Below are 25,089 nucleotides of genomic sequence, written 5' to 3'. Positions count from 1 at the left end.
GGAAATTGAAAGCCAGTGAAGGGATTTGCAAAGAGGAGCAGGAGTGTAGCGAGGAGACAGATTAATTAGTCGGGCAGCAGAGTTAAGTATGGACTGGAGGGGTGCCAGAGTGTTAGAAGTTAGGCCACAGAGGAGTATGTTGCAGTAGTCCAGGCGGGAGATGATTAGGGTATGCACGAGCATTTTGGTAGAGTGGGTTGAGGAAAGGACGGGTTCTGGAAATATTTTTGAGCTGGAGGCGACAGGAGGTGGCGAGAGCTTGGATGTGCAGTTTGAAGGACAGGGCAGAGTCAAAGGTTACTCCAAGGCAGCAAATTTTGGGGACAGGGGAAAGTATGATTTCATTTATTTTGATAGATAGATCAGGTAGGGAAGATATTCGTGATGGAGGAAAGATGATGAGTTCAGATTTGTCCACATTGAGCTTGAGGAAGCAAGAGGAGGAGGAGGAGGAGGATATGGCTGATAGGCACTCTGGGATTCTGGAGAGCAGAGAAGTGACATCTGGGCCAGAGAGGTAGATCTGAGTGTCATCGGCATACAGGGTGGATTTGATTTAAATCTAACTGATTTAAATCACTAGTCAGTAAGGCTTGATTTAAATCAGTGATTTAAATCAAAGTTTCTACCTAACTGAATTTGACTCCGCAGAGGTCCCAGCCTCTTCTTCACGGCAAAAATGTTACAACATGAACAGAGTTGAGAAAAAGATCTTAATCCTATTGTTCTACAAACCTATGAATACAGAATCAACCCCTTCAGTGCCAAGTCCAAGAAGTTAGACAATATGTTTCTGATTGTTTGGAGTGGAATAGATCTGCACAACACAAGAAGAATGTGAATCTAAGTGTGAGGAGGAGGAAGGGCAAGCAGACAAGAAAATGAATGTGAAACTTTGAGCACAATACTGAGCATAGCCACAGACAGACAAGTCTGGATCTGTTTGTGTGTACGATCTGAGGTTTATTACATTCTTTCCTTATAATGGCAGCAGGCTGTAAAAGAGACCCAGTTTTGGAATATTTTAATGAAGCTCCTTCACCTATCGGTAAGGCAGGCATGCGTGCAAAATGCAAACGATGCAACAAAGAGATGCAAGGCCTGGTGGCGCGAATGAGGCAACATCATGGGAAGTGCGGTGATGAAGATGAGTCAAGAAGAGGCTGGGACCTCTGCGGAGTCAAATTGAGTTTTGAGAACTGCGTAAGTAAAGCGAGCGTCTGTGATAATATAGGAGAGAAACTGCCCACTAATCCTACAGAAACCTCTGGAAGAGCATGGCATTGTGAATGTTACACATACAGCCTTTATTCTACTGAGTTAAACAACTCAGCTTTATCTCATGATGGAAGAACCTTTGGATGGTAAAATATTTTCCTCAAAAAGCAGTTTATTGAAAAAAATCCGATTTTTTTTTTTTTTTTATTTTTTTATTTTTTTTAAAACATTGATTTTTATCCACCCTGTCGGCATATAGATGGTACTGGAAGCCATAGGACCTTATGAGTTGTCCCAGGCCGATTGTATAGATTGAGAAGAGTAAGGGTCCTAGGACACATCCTTGGGGGACTCCAACAGAGAGGGTGTGAGATGAAGAGGTAGTATGGGAGTAGGAAACGCTAAATGTGCGGTTGGCAAGGTATGAGGAGATCCAAGATAGGGCAAGGTCTTTGACCCAAAAGGAAGAGAGGATCTGTAGTAGGAGGCAGTGGTCAACTGTGTCGAAGGCAGAGGACAGGTCTAGGAGGAGGAGTATAGAGAATTGACTGTTAGCTTTGGCTGTAAGTAAGTCGTTAGTAATTTTGGTCAGGGCAGTCTCAGTGGAATGGTGGGGACGGAAGCCAGATTGTAGGTTGTCGAAGAGAGAGTTAGATGCAAAGTGAGAGGAAAGTTCAGCATGGACATGCTGCTCAAGGAGTTTGGAAGCAAATGGGAGAAAAGATATGGGGCGATTGCTGGACATACCGCTTGGGTCAGGGGATGGCTTTTTTGAGGATAGGTGTGATTGTGGCATGTTTGAAGGCAGAGGGGAAGGTACCAGAAGTTGGTGAAAGGTTGAAGAGATGGGTTAGGGATGGGATTAGTGTGGTGGTGAGGTTGTTGAGGAGGTGGGATGGGATGGGGTCAAGTGCACAAGTGGTGAGGTGTGATTTGGAGAGATGAGCAAGCTCCCCTTCAGAGATTTTGGAGAGTGAAGTTATGGGATTTGGGCATTGGTCTCTCATACAAAGGGGTTGTGGTGGTTGGAAAACAAAGACTTGCCTTGTTTGGGCTATCTTATTTTTTAAAAGTGCGTGGCAAAGTCCTCGGCAACAATTAGGGAACTCGGAGGGGGCAGCGCAGGAGGGAGTTAAGTGTTGAACAACTGTTTGGGGTTGTGGGATAAGAAAGATACGAGGGTTGTGAAGTAGGCCTGTTTAGCAGAGGTGAGAGCTGATTTGAATGCCAGTGTTGCTTGTTTGAGTTCAGTGACATCTTGTGAATGCGTTTTCTTCCAACGCCGTTCTGTATACTTGTTGGTATACATGGTTCCCTCAATGAACTGTAGCTCCCCACAGTGGGCAGCACTCATGCAGCCCCAAACAATAACACTCTGACCACCATGCTTGACTGTAGGCAAGGTACACTTGTCTTTGTACTCCTCACCTCATTGCCGCCACACACGCTTGACACTATCTGAACCAATTATCTTGGTGTCATCAGACCACAGGGCTTGTCTCCAGTAATCCATGTCCTTGGTCTGCTTGTTTTCAGCAAACTGTTTCCTTACTTTCTTGTGCATCATCTGTAGAAGAGGCTTCCTTCAAGGACGATAGCCATGCAGACCAATTTGATGCAGTGTGCTGCATATGGTCTGAGCACTGTCAGGCTGACACCCCACCCAGGTAACGTCTGCAGCAATGCTGGCAGCACGCATGCGTCTATTCTGAAAAGGATGTGACGCGGAGCACGTGAACTCAACTACTTTGCTTGACTATGGTGAGGCCAGTTCTGAGTGGAATCTGTCTTGTTAAACCACTGTATGGTCTTGGCCACCGTGCTGCAGCTCAGTTTCAGGGTGTTGACAATCTTCTTATAGCCTTTGCCAGCTTGATGTAGAGCAACAATTCTTTTTTTCAGATCCTTACACACACACACACATTTCCAGCTGACTTTCAGTAAATTCTTCATCAATCTCCTAATCACCACCCTACTGTGTAACCCCCCTAGTCAGATTAAATTTTTTTTTTTTATCGTTGTAATTTTTAATTCTTTTATTCTTTGCTGTTGGGGTTACAGTTTTTTTTCAAAAGTTCCAAAAATCTAAAAAACTACTAGCGTTACATTAGTTTTTGTTAGACAGGCATAAAATAAAACAGTTGTCCACCGAACATTTACTGCAGAGAAAGTTTATAGTCTGCTTTGCTCCAGCAGTTCTCGGAGTGAAACAGAAAATCTGCCTCTGAAGCAGAAGAGTTTTCAGTCTGTGACAACTCTTCCTCCATGGGATCCGACAACTCAAGGGTAGCGGAGTTGGTCATCACTGCTGAAGAGTCAGGACGAGGTTTCGCAGATCCCCTTTCACTGTTGTATCCCTACAATTAGTTTTTCCTGCAAATCCCCCCTTTTTAGCAGCCCCCGGTATAAAAGTTGATGTAACTAATTTTACCTCATTTGATATTTTTTTTCCATTTTCTTTACCCCAGAAGTCCTACAATTGATTGCCCACCAAACAAATTTACATTCCCATCAATACATTTCCCAAACACCCACTTTCTTTCATTCCAATTCATGGCCCTTCTGATCTTTGCGCTGTGCCTGGAAAATATTTCCTGATTACATGTAGGGCATTGGTGCTCTCAGGAAAAAATGGACGTCAGTTTGTTGTAAAAATAATGTTCCTATTCGCCCTTAGAAAAATGTAAAACTTGGGGCTAAAACAGCATTTTAGTGGTAAAAATGTAATTTATTCTTTCTTCACCGCTCAATGGTATAAAATTCTGTGAGGCACATGTGGTGTCAATATGATCACTGCACCCGTAGATGAATTCATTGAGAGATATAGTTTGTAAAATGAGTTCACATATGGGGGTTTCTGTTGTTCTGGCACCTCAGGGGCTCTGCCAATGTGACATGGCACCCTCAAACCATTCCAGCAAAATTTGAACTCCAATATGGCGCCTCTTCCCTTCTGAGCTTTGCACTGTGTCTGAAAAGTATTTCTTGATTACATGTAGGGTATTGGCACACTTGGGAGAAATTTCACCACAAACTGTGGTGTGCATTTTTTCCTATTCGCCCTTATAGAAATTAAAAACTTGAAGTTAAACCAACTTTTTAGTGGTATAAATGTATTATTTTTTCTTTCCCCCGCCCAATGGTATGAATTTCTGTGAGGCACATAGGGTGTCAACATCCTCACTGCGCCCTTAAATGAATTAATTGAAGTGTAGTGTGTGAGGAGAGGTCACTTATGGGGGTGTGCTGTTGTTCTGGCACCTCAGGGGCTCTGCCAACGTCACATGGCGCCCTCAAACCATTCCAGCAAAATCAGAACTCCAATATGGCGCTTTTTCCCTTCTGAGTTTTGCACTGTGTCTCAAAAGTAGTTTAGAACCACATATAGGGATATTGGCGTACTCGGTAGAATTTGCATAACAAACTGCGTAAAAATGTATTTTTTCATTTTCCAATCTCAATATTATAAACTTCTTTAACCCCAGAGCTTTTTTTGGGGTTTTTGTTTTCATTTTTCGCTCTCCTCTTTCCCAAAGCCATAACTTTTTTATTTTTTTCCATTAATATTGGCCATGTGAGGGCTTGTTTTTTGTGTTGTACTTTTGAACGACATCAATGGTTTTACCATGTCGTATACTAGAAAACTGGAAACAAATTCCAAGTGCGGTGAAATTGCAAAAAAAGTGCAATCCCACGCTAGTTTTTTGTTTGGCTTTTTTGCTAGGTTCACTAAATGCTAAAACCTGCCATTAGACGTCTTGTGGTAGTGTACAGGGGGGTCTCCAGGTCATTATGAGTTCATAGACACCAAACATGTCTAGGTTCTTTTTTATCTAAGTGGTGGAAAAAAAAGTCCAAACTTTGCTATAAAAAAAAAAGATAGAAAAATTGCGCAATATTCCGATACCTGTAGCATCTCCATTTACGAGCTGACGTTTTTAATGATACCTGCAGCTGTTATTATGATGTCCTCAGTCCACGCTATGGCGCAATAAGGGATTTTTATCGCAGCACAAGCTGGTGACACATTTTCTTCTTTCTTTGTATATGTTGCTCTTGGACTGCTGATCAATGTTGATCACCACAAAGCCAGTGCAAGATGCCACCTGATATTGTACAGGGAACTTTTGCTGCTGCAGCCACAGAAAACTGCAGGTGTAACCTAGTGCCATTCTACTTTTCTCTATGAAATTCATCATTTTTAATGATACCATTTTGGTGCAGATACTTTCTTTTGATCGCCCGTTATTGCATTTTTAAAAAAAACGTAATTCTGGCATTTTAATTTTTTTCTCACTATGCCATTTAGCGATCAGGTTAATCCTTTTTTTTATTGATAGATCGGGCGATTCTGAACGCGACGATACCAAATATGTGTAGGTTTGATTTTTTTTTTTTCTTGTTTTAGATGGCCGGAAGTGCATGTCAATTTCTGACAGCGGCTTTTAACTAGTTAATAGGCGCGGGCGGATCACGATTGCTAGTATGATTGGCCCCATCCAGCTCCTGGTATGATTGATTGGCCCCATCACGTTCCTGGTATACATGGCCCCATCAGAAAAGATTAAAAAAACATAAACCTTTACATTAACCTTCCTCCGCTCCCTCGCAGTCGCAGCATCTTGCTCCGGTGCCAGAAGCTGCTCAATGCTTGTAAGCAGCGCATGGCAGGGACATCATGTGCTGCTCACAAGCAGAGCACAGCAGCAGGAATACTCACTGGGTGTTCATCAGAGATCGCAGTGAGTATCCATTCCTCTTCAGTAGCGCGCACTGTCAGCCGCCCTACTTCCTGAGAAATGAATATTCTGAATATTCATTTCTGTTAAGTATCGGGACACATGACCGCCGGCAGCAGCAGGAGCAGGAAGTAGGCGGCTACCAGGAACGGGATGGGGCCAATCAATCATACCAGGAACAGGATGGGACCAATCAATCATATCAGAATAAGAATGGGACCATGCATACCAGGACTGGGATGGGGCCAATCATACCAGAATAAGAATGGGGCCATACATACCAGGATAAGGATGGGGTCATGCATACCAGGATGGGGATGAGGGGACCATATTTACCAGGATAGTTGATCTTAAGTACAGAATTGACCACATTTTTTTGCTTCAGTTTTTTCCCCCCCTAATTTCCTCCTCTAAAACCTAGGTGCATCTTATGGTCCGAAAAATATGGTAACTCTCTGCCAGACGTCTTATGGTCCGAAAAATATGGTAACTCTCTGCCAGATACGTCACTATGAGGCAGCTTTTTATTTCATGCATAGGGACTGTTGTAGACCAACCTCAGACCTTTTTTGGGGATTTAAAACCTGAGGTCACACTCGGTGGCTACAATGTGGTTTACTTTTGCTTTGCGGCTGTCACCTGTGCACTGTTGAGTGCTTTTTGCTAGGCTTGCTATGCTAGACATATGAGAACTTTTTGTTAATTACTTCTGATCCTTTTTCTCCATAGGGCTTGACTGGTCTGAAGACAGTGGAGAAGACCAAGATGACTTTGATCAGGCATCTCCTTACCAAGTTGCATGGTCATTCCGCGAGAATCTCCAACATGACTGCAAAAAGTAAATAGAGTCTCTGTATGCAGTCCAGTATAATATTCCCATACACCATTCATACTACTGTGCTTGCTTGGCAGGGCCTTCCACCAGGTCCAAAAAGAATTGTAGAAATCTAGAGAAGTCAAAGGCACCATAGGATAATCGTAATAAAATGTTAATCGTTATTCCCAATTATTAAAAAGACCTCACAAAAGTGAGGAGGCACAGTGAGACAAGTTTCGGCCATATTTGCTATTCTTAAGCCTAGAACACTGCACTTTTAGATTTGAGAAAGGCCCAAATGGCTGAAATATTGCCTCACTGTGCCTCCTGTCTTCTCCTGATGCATATGTTCTCCTCCTGTTCTTCACAGCCACCAACCCACCCTCCATACCTTGTTGTCAAAGGAATACAATCAATGCAACGCAATGGGCCTGATTCAGTTAGCCTTCATGCAGATTTCTGGTGTAAAAGCTTTAAAAAGTCGCAAAATTTAGATGCAACTGAGTTCCAACAAAATTTTGCGAATTTTGACGCTTTCATACCAGTTTCTCCCAGCTCTGCCAAAATCAATGAATCTTGAGCCGGTCGTTTGCGAGCCAGGGGTGGGATGCCACAGCTCATCTAATTCATAACGAGCTATGGCGTTCCCTACTCCAAATATCACTCCAGTACCTGACTGGAATAAGATTTCTGACTTGGGGCATGGAGGCGCACACCACTCATCAGAAGCTCCAGGTTCATGGAGAGGTGTGCACCTCTTCTTGTGTGAGGGGGCGGGGGGGGGGACTCCAGCATATCTGCTCAAGACCAACATCGTGAACAATGCAGGTCTTGATGATTCGGCTCCAATATGTCAAGTTTGCAGACACATGGCTCTCTACAACGTTTGTTTCAACTCTGCCGTTAGAACTCCAGTTGCGTTGTTGTAGATGGAGTCTCTTCCACAAGTGACAGGGCACAATTCTTCAGTATTCCGTTTCATTATAGTCTGTCTATAGCATTTCTTCCAGACAGTAAGAGCAAGGTGAGGTTTTACACTGGAAGAGCCTTTTTGCAGGTGACCTTTCTCCTAACATGCCTTGTTTTATGTCTGCACCCACTCCATGCTTGATCAGACAATTTATGCTGTCATTTGTGATTCCAGGTATGATGCAGAGGTTGCACACAGCAGGAGCTCCAGGGTTGCACAACTTTGCACTTATTTTCAACAAAAATACAAGCACCTCTGCCGCCTGGAGCGAGCAGATTCCTGTCAGCGGAAATACCGCCACACATTCCGGAAAACTTTGCTGAAAGCCGCCCTCAGAGATCCCGAATCAGCAGGGCAGCTAATGCAAGAATTGCGGAAAACTACATGCATGAGGTCCAGGTAAGGAATGACAAAGAATGAGTTATAGCAAACTACTATATCATTCTACGGCAATACGGACTCGCATGCTTGTGATGTGGCCGGCACCAGGACTGTGCAGCCGGTGTCCATTTTAGTGGGGTTGGAGTTAGTATAAAATGGACCGACTCCTGAAATATATCATAAATTGGGTTCAGTAGTTCAGTTCAGGATGTGCTGTAAATGTTTTCATATTAATTTGGGAAAGTCGTACAATGTCCTATAAATGTCTGTTCTATTCCTGATCTAAGGATCTCGTCTTTTAGTTGAGATGAATCTGTGCTGCACTTTATTATGCACATGCTGAGTAGTGACCAGTGCTGGGGAGTCGGAGTTGGAGTTTTATGCTTACCGACTCCACAGCCCAGGTGACTACGCGGTGTTAGGAAATGATGAAGAAGCCAGTTGACAGAGCTAACCTGCAGTCAGTATGTGTGAAAGCAGAAGGTACAATCCAGGAAAAGCTTTATACGTTTTGTGAATTTAGGTTCTTACTTGAATTAGTAAAGAACCTTTTCTAAAAAGAAAAAAAAATGAAATCTGAAGTCTTGTGGGTTCGTTTTACATCTCCTAAAGCAACCCTAAAAGGACGTAAAATTATAATATTTAGTAAGGAATGGTTGGTAAAGATCCCGAGTGCCTCCTGTTCCATGCTTATGCCACCAATTCTTGGGCTTTTCTCCCTCCGCTCTGTGAATGGCCCACTCCTAGGGACACTTTTAAGAGTACCTAGTCAATTTGCTAATAACTAGTAGTGAGTTCCGAGCTCTGTGGAAATAATCTTTGGCAAATGAGTTGTAATCTACTCTTATATTCAAGAGGCGGCAATACACAGCTCAAAAAGAAATAAAGGTTTTCAATTGAAATCACACACCTCCATGAATGAAAGATTCAAGTGCTCCTTTACTGATAAGTATTGTGGAATTTCTTGAGTGCAATCTTACCTGGTCAGTGGGAACTAGTTTAATCAACCATCTGAGACGTATTACAAATCACTCGAATAATTGAAGTACAAAGGGGAAATCACACGCAGTCCAGGTTTTCCCAAATTTCGTTGTGTGATCTGTTAATGTGGCTCAGTAGTGTGTGGCACCACATGCCCTTGTGTGCACCCTGACATTGTCTGGCCATGCATTTGATGAGATGGCGGATGGTGGGGGATCCTTTGGAATCTCCTCCCAGACCTACAGTAGTTCAGGGCATCAGTCTGTGGCACTACTTGGTGATGTTGGATGAACTGATACATAATGTCCCAGAGGTTCAGAAATAGATTCAGATCTGTGGAACATGATAACCTGTTGATGGCATCAATGACTTCATCATCCAGGATCTACCTTCACACTCTGACTGCATGAGGCCGGGCCTTGTCCTGCACCAGGAGGAACCCAGTGCCAACTGCACCAGTGTAAAATCTGACACTGGCTCTGAAGATTTCATCCCATCGCCTAATAACAGTGAGGGTACCATTTGCTGTCATGTGGAAATTTGTGTGGATATGTCTTCCAGACTACCCCCTAGCCACCACCAAACCGGCGATACAGGATGTTGCTATAGGAAGCATGACTTCACCATGGCGTCTCCAGACGCTTTCACATCTGTCACAGGTGCTGAGTGTGAACCTGCTCTCATTTGTGAGGAGAATGGAGTGCTGACGGCGGCTGGTTTTCTGTTGGACTGTAACCGCTGGTCCTAATACAACATTCAGGCCTTCATGGAGCCTTAGTTTGTACGGCTCTGGCAGTTCTCTTGTTTCTTTATACTTTGGAGTAAATACTGGTCCTGTTGCTGGGTTGATGCCCTTTTACGGTCCCGTCTGGTGCTTTTCGTGTATCTGCCATGTCTTGGTATCTGCTGCCTGCTCTTAACACTGTTCGGAGCTAGCCTTCTTGTGATCACACTTATGGATGTGTCATACTGGTTGGGCTGCAGTTACTGCCTCGCCTGACTACCAGTAGTGATAAGGACACTAACAAAACTAGAGAGGAATCAGCCAGGATGGCCAAGAAGAGTACTTGTCTGTGGCCCCTACCCACAAAACCATCCCTTTGTGGGGGTTGTCTTGCTGTTGCCTCTCCAGTGCACCTGCTGTCACTTTCATTTACCCCAATACAGCTGACTTTATGGTTACTTATAGTTCCCGACTGGGCACATTGAAGTCCCTGAAGTTTAATTGACTTTGGTTTATGCTGTGATGCTTAATTAAATTCCCTGTGATATTTCGAGCATTGTAGTTTTATAGGCTCTGTAACCAAATTAAAGTCCAGGTTTTGCCCTTATTTTACTCCACTGCTTCCCAGAGTAAGGCTGGGGTCACACCTGTGTGTGTAATGCGAGAAACTCGCGCATCAATACCCGGCACTGCCGCCGGCGGTTCGGACTGGAGCGTTCAGCTGCATAGAAATACATGCAGCCGCACACTCCGGTCCCAGTACCGGGTGTTGAGGCGAGAGACTCGCGTTAGTTTCTTGCATTGCACTCGCAAGTAATCCTTTTACAGTAATTTTTATTTTTTGAACCCGCCATATGGTTTCAGAGATATGGGCCTTTTTATTTAGTGTTCATGTTATAGGCTTAAGCAATGGGGCGTTGCTCACAGATAAGTATGCAGGATCAGTTTGTCCCCAAAGAATTCTGTGAGAATCGCTGCTTTCAAAAACGCCATAAAATTGACACTAAGTGAAAAGTCAGTGGAACCGTATGGCGGATTAAGGGAAATCAATACTCAGGGGAGCAGCGGTAATAAAATAAGACCGAAAACTCGCCACTTTTGACGTGGGGATTTGCTCCTCTTGGGAAAAAAAGTTGTTTTTTTTTTTCTTTTTTCCGATGCTTGTAGAATTTTCTTGAAAATAAATAAATAACCTTTTTTGTTTTGTTTTACTTGCAGAACTATTCAACCTGAGCTCAGAGGGACAGAAACAGCAGTTTGCAGTGCCACGGTGAGGAGTGTGTCTTGCACAAACAGAGCCCTCCCGTATTCAAGACATTGTTTTCAGCGTATCCTTTTCCATAGCAGATGTCATATTTGCTCTTTAGACTTAGTATAAGGTACAAAATAGATTACCCAATTGTCTAGAATGGAAGGAACCTGAACCATGTGACTCTGAACCACTGTCCAGTACTCTAGACGAGGACTAACTGCCTCAGCTGTGCCTGCTCTGTGGCCTGAGTCCAGGCGAGCAATCATGGGTGACAGTAGTTAGTATCTAAAACAAATAGGACTAGACAGGGGAGATCCGTAGTGAATCTGGATCATGGACATCTAATGAACCGCTTGAGTATTTTAACAATTTCTTTTTAAAGGAGTTGTCAATTTACTTGGACATCCACTTCTGAGCCCCAGTAAAATAATAATTTCCGGTGCCCGGAGCATTCCAGTGGTGTCGGCACTTGCTGTCCCAGGGATCACATTGCGTAGTTCTTCCGCGTGATCCCTATGGCCAATCAGTGCTGGCTTCACTCTCCTCTCCTACGGACCTAATTAACACCAAAAGGAAGTGAAAGCTGTTCTTCTAGATTTCTTGATTTGTCCAAAGGAGGGAAGCCACCGCTAATTGGCCGCAGAGCTTAATGTCATGCGATTCCCGGGAGAGTTAGTGCCGACAATCCCTTTAAACCATGGGATATTGCACTAGTAGGGTCCAAGTCTTTGTATACTGTAAATTCAAAGAACTAAGGACTCATACAGTAGACACGAGGAAGGAAATAATCCAAAATTGAGTGTACAACGTTTCAGTCATTGACTCTGACCTTCATGAGGCTCATCTTGGTCCTTGTCTCTCTGCAAAAACCATCTGTGTGATAAAACACTAATGGGAAACACAGGATGGCTGGCTGCTGAGCATTGTGCTCATCTATTTTCCCTTCCCCATGACAGCACCGGTACATGAGAGATGGTCCCGCCCCCAGGAACAGGAAACCTGCAGTGGAGATAAAAGATGGGGGCGGCACCTCTCTCCTCAGTTTGGTTTCCTGTTCCTGCGGGGAACCTGCGGTGCTGCTTGCGGGGGGATCTCCCTCTGCCAGGCCGGTCACTGACCGAGGTCCGTGGTGGGAGCAACGGCGGCAGCGTGCGCGCGTCGCCTACAGACCTGGATGAAAGCTGCATCGGCGTCCTTCCTCACTGCGGGTTCCCCGGCGTCCGCTACTGGCCGGAGGCGAAAACGTAAAGGGGGCGTGCCCACCACGACGTTGGCGCCAAGTGAATGGGAGAACTTCCGGTTTCTAAACCGGAAGTGACGTTACACGCCGAAGGAGCGGTGTGCTGACACTCCCCGAGGGGGAGGAAGTTCAGGGACGCACACACCGCTTCCTGCCCACCATATTTAAACTACAAGGCGGCAAGCAGGCGCTGGCAAAAGCCTCCTACAGAATGGCAGACCCTGTGAAATCAGCAATCCCAGCAGAAAACCCACAGCCTGTCGTGGTATTGAGGGTCCGGTGGGTGAGTGCCTTTGTAAGGCAGATCATATCAGTAACACTGTCTTTTCTGTATATGTATGCAGGGAAAGAATGTTACCTCTAAGCAAAAGAATAAAGTGTGTGCACTCTGTGATAAAAGCCTTCCCAAGATATATGAAAAGCGAATATGCCGTCCATGTATAGAGAAGACTGTGACTGAAGAGTCATCATAGCTACTCCAGAATATTAAGGCTATTGTTGGGGACGAAGTGCAAAGCACGGTAAAGGAGCAATTGAAACATCATGGGTTGCAGAGCTCCGTAAATCCACCTTCTACGCCTACCCAAACTTCTGATATAGAGTCTGAGGGCGAACCGGGAGAACTTCCACTCGGGGAGGACTCGGACCTGGACTCTTCAGATGAAGAGTGTGGTCGCCAGTATGTGTTATCAGAAGATGTGGGGAAGTTGCTAAAACTCGTCAGACCCACCTTTGGAAGGGAGGAAACGGAAAGTTTTTCCGTTTCATGATAATATATTAAATCTAATTAAAAAGGAATGGAAAAAAACGAATAAGAAGAATTCAGTTCCCCAGACTCTAAACCGTAAATATCCCTTTGATGAGGAAATTTGTGAAAAGTGGGAAAAGGCACCTAAGTTGGACGCAGCTATTGCAAGTACCTCCAGGGGCATAGCGCTTCCTTTCGAGGATATGGGTGCCCTAAAAGACCCCCTAGATAAAAAGGCAGATGCCTTTCTAAATCAGCTTGGGAAGCTTCGATTTGGGCGTTCAAACCAGGGGTAGCAGCTACTTGCACTGCCCGTGCCATGGTTAGATGACTAGATGAACTAAGCGACCAAATAAGACAAGTGTCCAAGAGACGGACTTCTAGAAGTCATCCCTTCATTACACAATGCAGCGGGGTTCCTGGCAGATGCTGCCATTGATTCAGTACGGTTTGCTGCCTGGGCAAGTGCCCTCTCTAATTCAGGCAGAAGAGTGTTATGGTTAAAAAACTGGAATGCTGACTTTCAGTCAAAAGTGAAGCTCTGTGCTGTAGAAGGGCAATATTTATTCGGGAAGGCATTAGATGAAATTTTAGAAAAGGCGGTGCCAGCAGATAAGAAAAAACATTTCCCTCCACCCCCCTTCATTAAACGCCGTTGGTATGACCGTCATCGGTCCTTTTGGGGATCAGGTAAAGCAGACCGATGTCGTCCAAAGGATAGGCCCGCACGAGGAAAAACCTGGGGCGAAATAAGGGAGAGAGGTTTCCTATTCAATAAACCTCCTCCAAAACCAGACCCTAAACAATGACGCCATGTTCCAGGTTGGAGGAAGGGTACGGTTTTTTGTCCATCAGTGGGTAAACTTACAGCCATCTCAATGGATAATCAACCTATTATCCGACGGCCTACGATTAAACTTTATCTCCCTGCCTCCTCTCCGAATAAAAGTTACTCGTGTTGCCAAAAAGAACCAAATAGTACTAGAAAAAGAAATTGATCACCTTCTAGATAAAAAAGTCCTAGTAAGAGTACCTCCACAAGAAATAGGGAAGGGGTTTTACAGCACTCTATTCCTCACTCCAAAACCGGATGGGTTGTTAAGGACAATCTTCAACCTACAAGAGTTAAACAAATTCATCCGAGTAGAAAAATTCAAGATGGAAACTCTAAAAACGGCAGTAAAATTACTGTATCCAGGATGTTACATGGCGGTAATAGACCTTACAGATGCTTACTATCGTGTACCAATCAGCATGGAGCATCAACAATGTCTAAGGTTAGTAGTGCAGCTGGGACAGGTCTACACCCATCTACAATACCAATGTCTCCCCTTCTGTGTATCAGTGGCTCCTCGTATCTTCACAAAAATAATTTCAGAAATAGCATCCTTCGTGAGGAGAGAAAATATTCTACTAGTGCCCTATTTAGACGATTTCCTCCTTATAGCAGACAGTCAAGAAGACTGCACAAAGGCAGTTACGAAGGTACGAGAGTTACTGACCAGGCTGGGGTGGATAATAAACTTAAGACAATCAAGAATGATTCCGGTCCAGATGCAGGAGTTCCTGGGGATTCAGTTAAATTCAATCAGACAAGACTGTGTCCTTCCAGACAGGAAAATCGAGACCACAAAACAGAGAATAAGACAAATACAGGCGGCCCTATCCGTCTCGGTGACGGAAGCCATGTCCCTCTTAGGTATGCTAACGGCAACAGTTCCAGCGGTCCAATGGGAACAACTGCATTCAAAGGACCTACAATGGCAGATCCTGTCAGAACAAACAAAAAACCCCTACAACTTAAATCGGAAAATCGTATTGTCACAACAAGTACGGGACTCTCTAAACTGGTGGCTAAATTCCCAAAATTTTAATAAAAGGGGTCCCATGGTCAATCCAAAATCCGGTGGTACTGACCACGGATGCGAGCCCGTTGGGTTGGGGGGCTCACCTATCAGATCAGATCCTACAAGGTCTATGGGATCCACAGATGCAATCAGCCTCCTCAAACCTGAAGGAACTAACAGCAGTAAGGCAAGCGATTCTTCAAACGGAAGAGGACATCAAAGGAAGACATCTAGTAGTGTTGTCCGACAACAGCACAGCAGTATCGTATATAAATCGACAGAGAGGAACAAGTTCGAGTCCCCTGATGGAAGAAGCAAGAAGGCTATTTTGTTGGGCCGAAAACCATCTCTTATCTCTTACAAGCACACACTTAAAAGGGTCGGACAACCTTGTCGCAGACTTAGAGTCGTCACGTGCTGCACCAGGGCGAGTGGTCTCTAATTCAAAAATTTTTGGGAGAAATCTGTGCCATCTGGTGGCTTCCTCAAGTGGATCTTTTTCCACAAAACAGAATCGAAAGGTAGAAAGATTCTACTCTCTGAACCCGGAAGGAGTAGATGCGTTGCTACACCAATGGAGATTCCAACTAACCTACGCGTTTCCCCCAATTCCATTAATTCCTACAGTCCTGAAAAAATCCGTGAAGAGATAGCACGCATAATCTTAACCGCACCCTTCTGGCCAAAGAGAGCTTGGTTCACTTGGCTCAGATGTATGTCCATCTCGGACGCATGCATCCTTCCAGATGTTCCAAACCTTCTACACCAGGGTCCAGTAACATCCTCAAGTGCACAGTCTGCACCTCACTGCTTGGAACTTGAGAGGGGACTTCGGCTAGTGAAAGGATTCTCGGACCCGTTAGTTACTACACTGCTGTCCAGTAGAAAGAAGATCACAACTGATAAATATCAAAAAGTATGGGGAAAATTTTTAGCAGCAGTATGGTCTTCACCTTCTACTTTCTTTCGCCATTATAGATTAAATCTGGGGCTATCAAATCTCGCCTTTGGGAGAAAAGTGCTATCCACCGTTATCCCACCCTAGGAGTTCTTTCTATTACTTCCTCTCATGTACCGGTGCTGTCATGGGGAAGGGAAAAAATCATAACTACTTAGGGGTAATTTGATCTTCCAGATCCATGACAGCACCGCTCTAATTCCCGCCCTATCTTGGTGATGGTTGTGTGATTCACAAAAAAACAAAACAAAAAAATCCCAGATACATATATAAGATGGGGTGATAACCATTTAGTATAACAATAAATAAATAGTCTTCAGAAATTAATATAATGTATATATGCCTAAACTAACAAAGCGGTTACTTTGCATTCTCTGTAAACAAACTGAGGAGAGAGGTGCAGCCCCCATCTTTTATCTCCACTGCAGGTTTTCCTGTTCCATCTTCATCTCTCATGTACCGGTGCTGAATCAAAAAGACGTGAGCACAGCTACTTTGGTGCACGGGTAGGTTCCCAAGCCGTATACATATAGATAAAAAGAACCCGGCACTCAACTTTAACTAAAACTGGTGTTTTTTTTATTTCGTAGTATGAAAAACGTTTCGGCCAGGTCTGGCCTTCGTCAGTTACGTACTGGGAGATGACTGGGAATATGCTCTGTGAGCGTGGTGGATTCCAAGGATATCCCTTGGGAAATGTCAGCCTCCGGTCAATGACGCGGCTGCAGGCTGTATGAGAGACGGGTCAGGACGCGGTGTCCACCGCCCAGTCACGTAATATATTGCACAGCCCACGTAGTATATTGCCCAGTCATGTAGTATATTGCACAGCCCGCGTAGTATATAGCAATGTGGGCATCATATCCCTGTTAAAAAAAAGAATTAAAATAAAAAATGGTTATATACTCACATTCCGTTGGCCCCTGGATCCAGGAAGCGTTTACCGATGTTCCTCGCGCGCTTCGGTCTCAAGAGTGCATTGCAGTCTCGTGAGATGATGATGTAGTGGTCTCGCGAGACCGCTACATCATCATCTCGCGAGATCGCAATTCATTGGCCGGTCACCGGAGCGTCGCGAGGAGTGGGAAAGGCGCCGGAAGGTGAGTATATGATGATTTTTTATTTTTTTAATTATTTTTAACATTAGATCTTTTTACTATTGCCTATGCAGCATCAATAGTAAAAGAGTTGGTCAAACAGGGTTAATAGCAGAGTTAATGGAGTGCGTTACACCGCGGTCCAGTAGCGCTGCCATTAACTCTGTGTGAGCACTGACTGGAGGGGAGTATGGAGCGGGCACTGACTGCGGGGAGGAAGGAGCGGCCATGTTGCCGCCGGACTGTGCCCGTCGCTGATTGGTCATGGGCGTTTTGCCACGACCAATCAGCGACTTGTATTTCCATGACAGACAGAGGCCGCGACCAATGAATATCCGTGACAGACAGACGGAAGTGACCCTTAGACAATTATATAGTAGATATATATAAGTTTTTTTTGTTTTTTTTACACAATTTTTATGCATTATCTAGCATGATATATTATATTATTAATTGTTGGACTTTCCTTATACCTTTTATTATATGTGCTTCTATTATCAGCTGTAAATTAATTTTAAATACACTTTATCATTTTCAATAAAATATCAATTTATTTATGAGAATACTGCTGCTTCATTGTAGCATGAATAATCTTTCTCCATTGGGAATAAAAAAAACCCTCTGTTGAACGGTTTAGGGCCCAGCGATCAGACTCCCCCTGCTCAGTTTGTTGTCCCCTATCCTGTTGGATCGGTAAGAAATTATGTTCACCAGAAAAGCCCTTTAACTCTTCCCGACATATGATGTACAATTAGATCATATTTTTGTTCCTGACTTTACTGCAGTCTTGCAAGCCGAGCCCACATGTTTCCCAGCTGATGATGGCTGTACTATTCAGCCATCATCTGCCTCTTAACAGCTGTGGATGGAATAACTTTGTTTAAACGCCGCTGTCAATCTGTGACATTTAACGCTTACTGGCAGGGGGCGCGTCATTCTATGCATCCATCGGCGCGCCGTTGACCTGAACCCGGGTCGCCATTGGGTTGCCATAACAACTGATTGTCTCCTGAAGACCCCTGTGCCTGTCATTATGGTGCTTCTGTGAAAAACAGCCGGTAATAAATATATGTATGTATGTGTATATATATATATATATATATATATATATATATATATATATATATATATATATATATATATATATATATATATATATATATATATATATATATATATATATATATATATATATATATATATATTAGTGCTGTACTACTGCTTTGTATAGTACAAGGAATCAGATGATCACAGTTTCAAGTCCCCTAAGGATGCTAAGAAATACAGTAAAAAGTTTAAAAAAATTAAAAGTTCCAAATAACACCTCTTTTGCCCCATTTAAAAATAAAGCAATAAAAAAATAAAACTGCACACATTTGGTATTGCTGCGTAATTCTGGAATTTCTTTTTTTTTTCTCGTTACACCAGTTATCGAATTGAATTAATTTTCTATTTTGACAAGTGCAACATTTTTATTTTCTTCCCTAATTTTCAATTTTGTGCTTAAATTAAAAAAAATGCACATTTGGTATTTGCATAATTGTACTGACCTGGAGAATCATATTGCCAAGTCAGTTTTATTGTATAGTGGACATGGTAAATAAAAAGCCTGAATACCAATTATGGAATTGCACATTTTTGCAATTTTGATACAATGGGAATTTTGTCACGATAAGATGAATGGTGTCATTCTAAAGTACAATTCGTCCCACAAAAAAAGTTATGGCCCTTAGTAGAAGGGGAGGAAAAAACTGAAACAAAACAATGGAAATTGGTCACGGCATAGAGGTTAAAGGGAATCTGTCACCCCAATTTAGGCCTATAAGCTGCGGCCACCGCCATCAGGGGCTTATCTACAGCATTTTATAATGCTGTAGATAAGCCCCCGATGTAACCTGAAAGATGATAAAAACCAGTTATATTATGCTCACCCAGGGGCGGTCCCGGTGCGGTCCGGTCCAGTGGGCATCGCGGTCTGGTGCCTCCCATCTCCATACGATGACATCCTCTTCTTTGCTTCTTGTCGCGGCTCCGGCACAGGTGTACTTTGTCTGCCCTGTTGAGATACTGCAGTGCGCAGGCGTCGGGAAAGGTCAGAGAGGCCAGCACCTGCGCACTGCAGTACTTTTCTCGGCCCTCAACAGGGCAGACAAAGTACGCCTGCGCAGGAGCCGCGGCAGGAAGCAAAAAGGACGTCATCGTATGAAGATGGGAGGGGCCGGACCCGGACTGTGACGCCCATCGGACCGGACCGCATCGGGACCGGCCCTGGGTGAGTATAATCTAACGTGTTTTTCTTACCTTTCAGGTTACATCGGGGGCTTATCTACATCATTACAGAATGCTGTAGATAAGCCCCTGATGGCGGTGGCTTTCGCTAAAGACCTAAAATGGGGTAACAGATTCCTTTTAATGATGCTAAAGTATTAAAATGAGAATTCCCTGGGTTTTTGTTGACGTTTCCTGTATAACCCCACATGTACACATGTAGGATATATTCGTAGTTTTCAGGATGTAGTCTTGGCTTTCCAATTTAAGGTCCAGCATGAATATATTACAGTTTATCCAGTACTTCTCCATTTTACGTCTGCTTTGCGGTTGCTACTCTTGGCTGTTCATCATCATGTTCATCATATGTTCTGAATGTTTTCTAAATTGTGGTAATGCTTTTTCTGTTTCATTCACAAATTTTCCTTAATGATAGTAAAGATATCTTGTCAAACACCTCTCAGCAACTTTTTACCAGCTGCACAGCAAAATTTGCAGATGGACAACAGTGCTCTGTACCAGTTTTTGACATTACTCATCAAACGCCTCTATGTGAAGAACATGCCAAGAAAATGGTATGAGAGATGGTTGTCTTAAATTTTAGTTCCGACAGAGCCATTTTCAGATGTCTTTGGGCAGGGGTGCATAACATTTGTTTGGTCCGAGGGTCACATTGTCATATTAAACCAATCCCAAGGGCAACAAAAATATGTAAAGGGGTACTTCAATGAATGCATTCGCAGAACTACTGTCAGTATAAAATTACATCACTAGAACCAAGTTTTGTGTTTGAGAAGGATTTGGAGATATTCTGCTGGAAAAAACCATCAGTGTCAACACACCCTAACTTGCATTGAGATTTTGGACAAGAAACTTCATTCCTCCTCATAATCTCAAAATGCCCAAGTTTTGAAGAATTTTTAGTCTTAACATAGCCATGTATCATGTCATCTGACCAGTTATGGATTGCTACATATGTAGAAGATTAGAACCGCTATAGGAACTTGAATACATCACAAGAACCACCGTCCATACATTAATGCAGTACCAGAATGACCATCAGCTCATAAATGCATCACCAGAACCTCCATTAATACACCTCAACACTGTCCCCCCTTCTAAATTATAACCACAGCAATATCCTCCCTTGTAAACACAGTCCTCCCTTATACCCTATAACTACTACACTGTCCTTCCTTACGAACTACGGCCTCAACACTGTTCTTCATTGTCCACCTAGACTGTCACCACTCCATACTGTCCCCCCACACTCCCACCTCTCCATTCTGCCCCCACACTACCACCAGTAGTACTCCCATTTCTTAATACTGTCTCCTCACCTCTCTATACTGTCCCCCCATACTCCCAACAACTCCATACAAGGAACAAAAGAAAGGCGTTTCCTGGTTCTCCGCAGACCGCAAGGAATCCTTTGGTGGGCCTTTTGTTGTGTAGGCCTGTCTTAGGGGAAAGGTGGTTTTCTACAACATGTCATACACAAATCTATTAAACCCATATGTCATACCGCTGATCCGCTGATTTAATTACCGTATATACTCGAGTATAAGCCGACCCGAGTATAAGCCGACCCCCCTAATTTTGCCACAAAAAACTGGGAAAACTTATTGACTCGAGTATAAGCCCAGGGTGGAAATGCAGCATTTACCGGTGAATTTCAAAAATAAAAATAGATCATTATTTCCCCATAGCTGTGCCCCATATAGTGCTCTGCACCGTTCATTCTTGCCCCATAGCTGTGCCATATAGTGCTCTGCATGTTCATTATTTCCCCATAGCTGTGCCCCATATAGTGCTCTGCACCGTTCATTCTTGCCCCATAGCTGTGCCATATAGTGCTCTGCACCGTTCATATTTCCCCATAGCTGTGCCATATAGTGCTCTGCACCGTTCATATTTCCCCATAGTTGTGCCATATAGTGCTCTGCACCGTTCATATTTCCCCATAGCTGTGCCATATAGTGCTCTGCACCGTTCATTATTGTCCCATAGATGTGCCATATAGTGCTCTGCACTGTTCATATTTACCCATAGCTGTGCCATATAGTGCTCTGCACCGTTCATATTTCCCCATAGCTGTGCCTTATAGTGCTCTGCGCCGTTCATATTTCCCCATAGCTGTGCCATATAGTGCTCTGCACCATTCATTATTGTCCCATAGATGTGCCATATAGTGCTCTGCACCGTTCATATTTCCCCATAGCTGTGCCATATAGTGCTCTGCGCCGTTCATATTTCCCCATAGCTGTGCCTTATAGTGCTCTGCACTGTTCATATTTCCCCATAGCTGTGCCATATAGTGCTCTGCACCGTTCATATTTCTCTATAACTGTGCCCCATATAGTGCTCTGCACCGTTCATATTTCCCCATATCTGTGCCCCATATAGTGCTCTGCACCGTTCATATTTCCCCATAGCTGTGCCCCATATAGTGCTCTGCACCGTTCATATTTCCCCATAGCTGTGCCTCAAAAAATTTGGGCTGAAAATCTCGGCTTATACTCGAGTATATACGGTAATTCAACCTTAAAGAGCCTTAACCCCCCCAATAACACGTTAGATTCCCGTTAGCTGAACTCACTGATATTGACTAGTTCAGCCTATGGTCTAATGTGTATTGAGGCCGCCGACTCCCCCCCCAAAAAATAGATGATGTCAGGGGACATAAGGATCTGGCATGATTGATTTCGGTCTCTTAACCCCCTTAGTGACTGAGCCAATTTCATTTTTGATCTTAATAACCAAGCCAAATTTTAGAAATCTGACCAGTGTCACTTTGCGTGATAGTAACTCTGTGACATATCAACGTATCCCACTGATTCTGAGCTTGTTTTTTCGTGACGTATTGTACTTCATGTTAATTGTAAATTTTGGTCAATATGATTTATGTACATTTAGGAAAATTTTGACCATTTGAAAATGTCACAATTTTCAAACTTTAGCCCTTAAGTCATATGATTATACCACACAAAATAATAAATAACATTCCCCATATGTCTACTTTACATCATCATCATCATCATTTTTTAGTAAAATAACAGTGCGCCCTCCAACATCTGCCGGCCGGGAACAGCAGGGATTTTACTCTGTCGCCTCATTGGGAGACACAGGACCATGGGTGTTATGCTGCTGTCCACTAGGAGGCGACACTATGCATAATCTGAAAAAGATTAACTGTGGCTCCTCCTTTGCAGTATACACCCCTGGACGGCATCAGCCTTCTCCAGTTTTTGCTTGGTGTCGCATAGGAGGCACACCTAAAAATTTTGTTTTACTCCGTTTTTCCGACAGGATTACAGATGAAGAAAAGTGGGTCTGCTGCGAGACTCCTGGCATGGCTCCTTCCTCGGCCCCCTATTACGGGGTGCCCGGTTTAAGTAGAGATGACTATTCCCCATGTCGCTCCTTCCCCAGTCCCTCGGGTGCTGTTTCGGATTCGAGACCCCCCTCCTTCCCCAATTCCTTTTGGTTTTTGGGTTGAGGTCGAGGCGAGGATAAAGCCCACTGATGGTGACAGAGCACCCTCCCTAATCCCCCTCAGGTAGGGCCTGTACAGGCAGCACTCTGCAGCTCCCAGCAATGGGCCAGCACACTGCGCCTGCATCCAGGGACCCCAGCCCAGCTGCGGGCTCCTGTCGGGGCCGGGGGGAGTGCAGGCAGGCATGGCACAATAGAGACACAGGACTCCCCTGTCTCTGCGGCAGCACCAGCTCTATACTGCCTCAGGGCCCCCCTTCCACTTATATCCCCACCGCTATCTTGCCTTTAAATCCGGGGGGGGTCCTGTTCAGATCCCGGACTTCTGCGCCAGCCTGGAGCCTTTCTGGGCATCAGACATCTAATTTAGGCCGCGGCTTCGGCCTAGCTGAAGCCGCCGCCTCCTCTCCACCCCAAGATGACAAATAAGACACTCTTCAGTGTCATAGAGGGGGTGGATCGAGAAAGAAAGGGCGCGTTTTTACACAGCTTTGCCGCCTTTTTCACCTCTCCTCCCCCTTCCTCTTCTTCTCGGCGGCCATTTCTGCTGCAGGAATTAACACTGCACCCCCCGGTCAGCAGGACCAGGACACAGGCCAGCCAGTCTCCAGGGGGCACAGAACTGTAGATCTTCGGCGCTGGACCTAGGAGCACACTGGTGGGGTCAACTGACAGCTGGGTTTCTTACTCGGCTGTGAATCCATATTCCCTATAAGGCTCCCCTATAGGTTCCTCTGCATAGCCACTACGTGTCCTCTGCATAGCCAGCCCTTCTGTACTCTGTGCACTATGCCGGGCTCAAGGTCTATGAAAACCAGGCAGGACTGCTATTATGCATTCTGCACAGCCTGAAGGATCACTCTCCCCACTGGCAGCACGTACCCGCACTGCCAGGACTGCATCCAGACTACTGCGTCATAGCCCCAAGAAGCCCCTGCCAATACTTTGGTGTCTAATGCTACGCCGGAATGGGTCACTCTGAGGTCGCAATCTATAACGCAGTCTATAGATAACCAAACCTCCACATTGCTTCAGGCTCTGCGGAGTCATGCCTCGGCTCTGATCGTTACCCAGCAAGGGAGAGCTTGACTCAGGAACAGGACGATCCTGGCACATCCACGTCTAGGTCAGGACGCAAGCGGACCCATAGGTCAGCCCACCTGCGTCATCCCATACCACACGGTCATTCCCTTCTAGGGAGAGACACCGTAGTTTCATGTCATCTAGACTGTCCCCTTCCAGGGGCAGACAATGCAGATCTCCGCAATCCCCGACCAGAGAAGGCCTCCATCCCAGCTCACCCAGCACGGGACGCCTCAGTGATACACAGTATTCAGAAGGCATCTGTGACTCCGACTCAGACAGGGAAACGGAGGTGTCCCTGATCCCAATCCCCCTAGCGATACAGCGCTAGTTGAGGACATAATCTCTTCCATCCATCGGGTGCTGGACATTTCTAATCCGCCACCAGAGGCCCCAGAACACAAGATTTCCTTTGAAAGAGCTCTGAAGCCACCTAAGGTTTTTCTCTAACCACCCAGAGTTTAAGGCGATTCTTATAAAGCAGCTCATAGCCTGAGAAAAAATTTGCTAATCACAAATATCTGGAGGCCTTTTCCCACAGAAGGACACCAAGGAACGGACAGATCCACCCGAAGTGGACCCCCCAGTCTCTAGACTAGCAGCACAGACCCTCCTTTCACTGCCAGATAGCTCAACCCTCAGGGACGCAGCAGACTGGCAGGAAGAACGCATGGCTCGTTCAATTTTCGAGGTGGCAGGGACCTCCCTGGCTCCCGCATTCGCTTCAGCTTGGGCTGCCAAGGCCATCCTGGCTTGGGCCAAAAATTTACAAGCTGACCTTCAAGCATCTGCTCCTGAGCTGTCGGACCAAGTGGTTCAAATATCAGTTGTAGCAGATTACATGCTTCATGCAGCTCTAGATTCAGCAAGGGGCGTAGCAGGGATAGCATCAAACGCCATCACGATTCGGCGTATCCTCTGGCTGCGGAATGGAAAGCAGACGCAGCCTCAGAGAAGTCCCTCACGCTCCTCCCGTATCTCAGTAGACGACTTTTCGGTGAAAGGTTGGATGCAATGATATCCAACGCCACCGGGGGTAAGAGTACCTCTCTTCTCAACTGAAACCTAAACGCACTTACAAGAAGCGTAACCAAACCCAATTCCGATCCCTTCGGAATTCTTTGGTCTGGTCCGTCCCACGCAGGGACAACTCACGGTCGATGCAAAGGTCGGACAAGACATGACAGTAAAAAGCAGGCCAGTCAAAGCCCAAAGGAGGAAAACCTCAGACTTTCTCCTCCTCATGACTCACGGACTCCGGAAGACATCCC

General features: G+C 44.8%; 1 protein-coding gene across 2 annotated transcripts in view; it reads left to right on the top strand.

Annotated features, from left to right (window-relative positions):
• The window catches only part of INO80D (INO80 complex subunit D), an 89,304-nt gene that overhangs the window by 41,458 nt on the left and 22,757 nt on the right, over window positions 1-25,089 (top strand). For both annotated transcript variants that reach the window (XM_069733673.1, XM_069733672.1), the window contains 4 exons: window positions 6,687-6,795; window positions 7,919-8,143; window positions 11,049-11,158; window positions 19,682-19,815. In XM_069733673.1, the coding sequence (XP_069589774.1) occupies window positions 6,687-6,795; window positions 7,919-8,143; window positions 11,049-11,158; window positions 19,682-19,815 (578 nt within the window). The remainder of the gene's footprint in view (window positions 1-6,686; window positions 6,796-7,918; window positions 8,144-11,048; window positions 11,159-19,681; window positions 19,816-25,089) is intronic.

Source organism: Ranitomeya imitator, chromosome 7 (genome assembly GCF_032444005.1).
Source record: "Ranitomeya imitator isolate aRanImi1 chromosome 7, aRanImi1.pri, whole genome shotgun sequence".
NCBI classification, from domain to species: Eukaryota; Metazoa; Chordata; class Amphibia; order Anura; family Dendrobatidae; genus Ranitomeya; species Ranitomeya imitator.
This window is presented reverse-complemented; position numbering and strand designations above follow the sequence as displayed.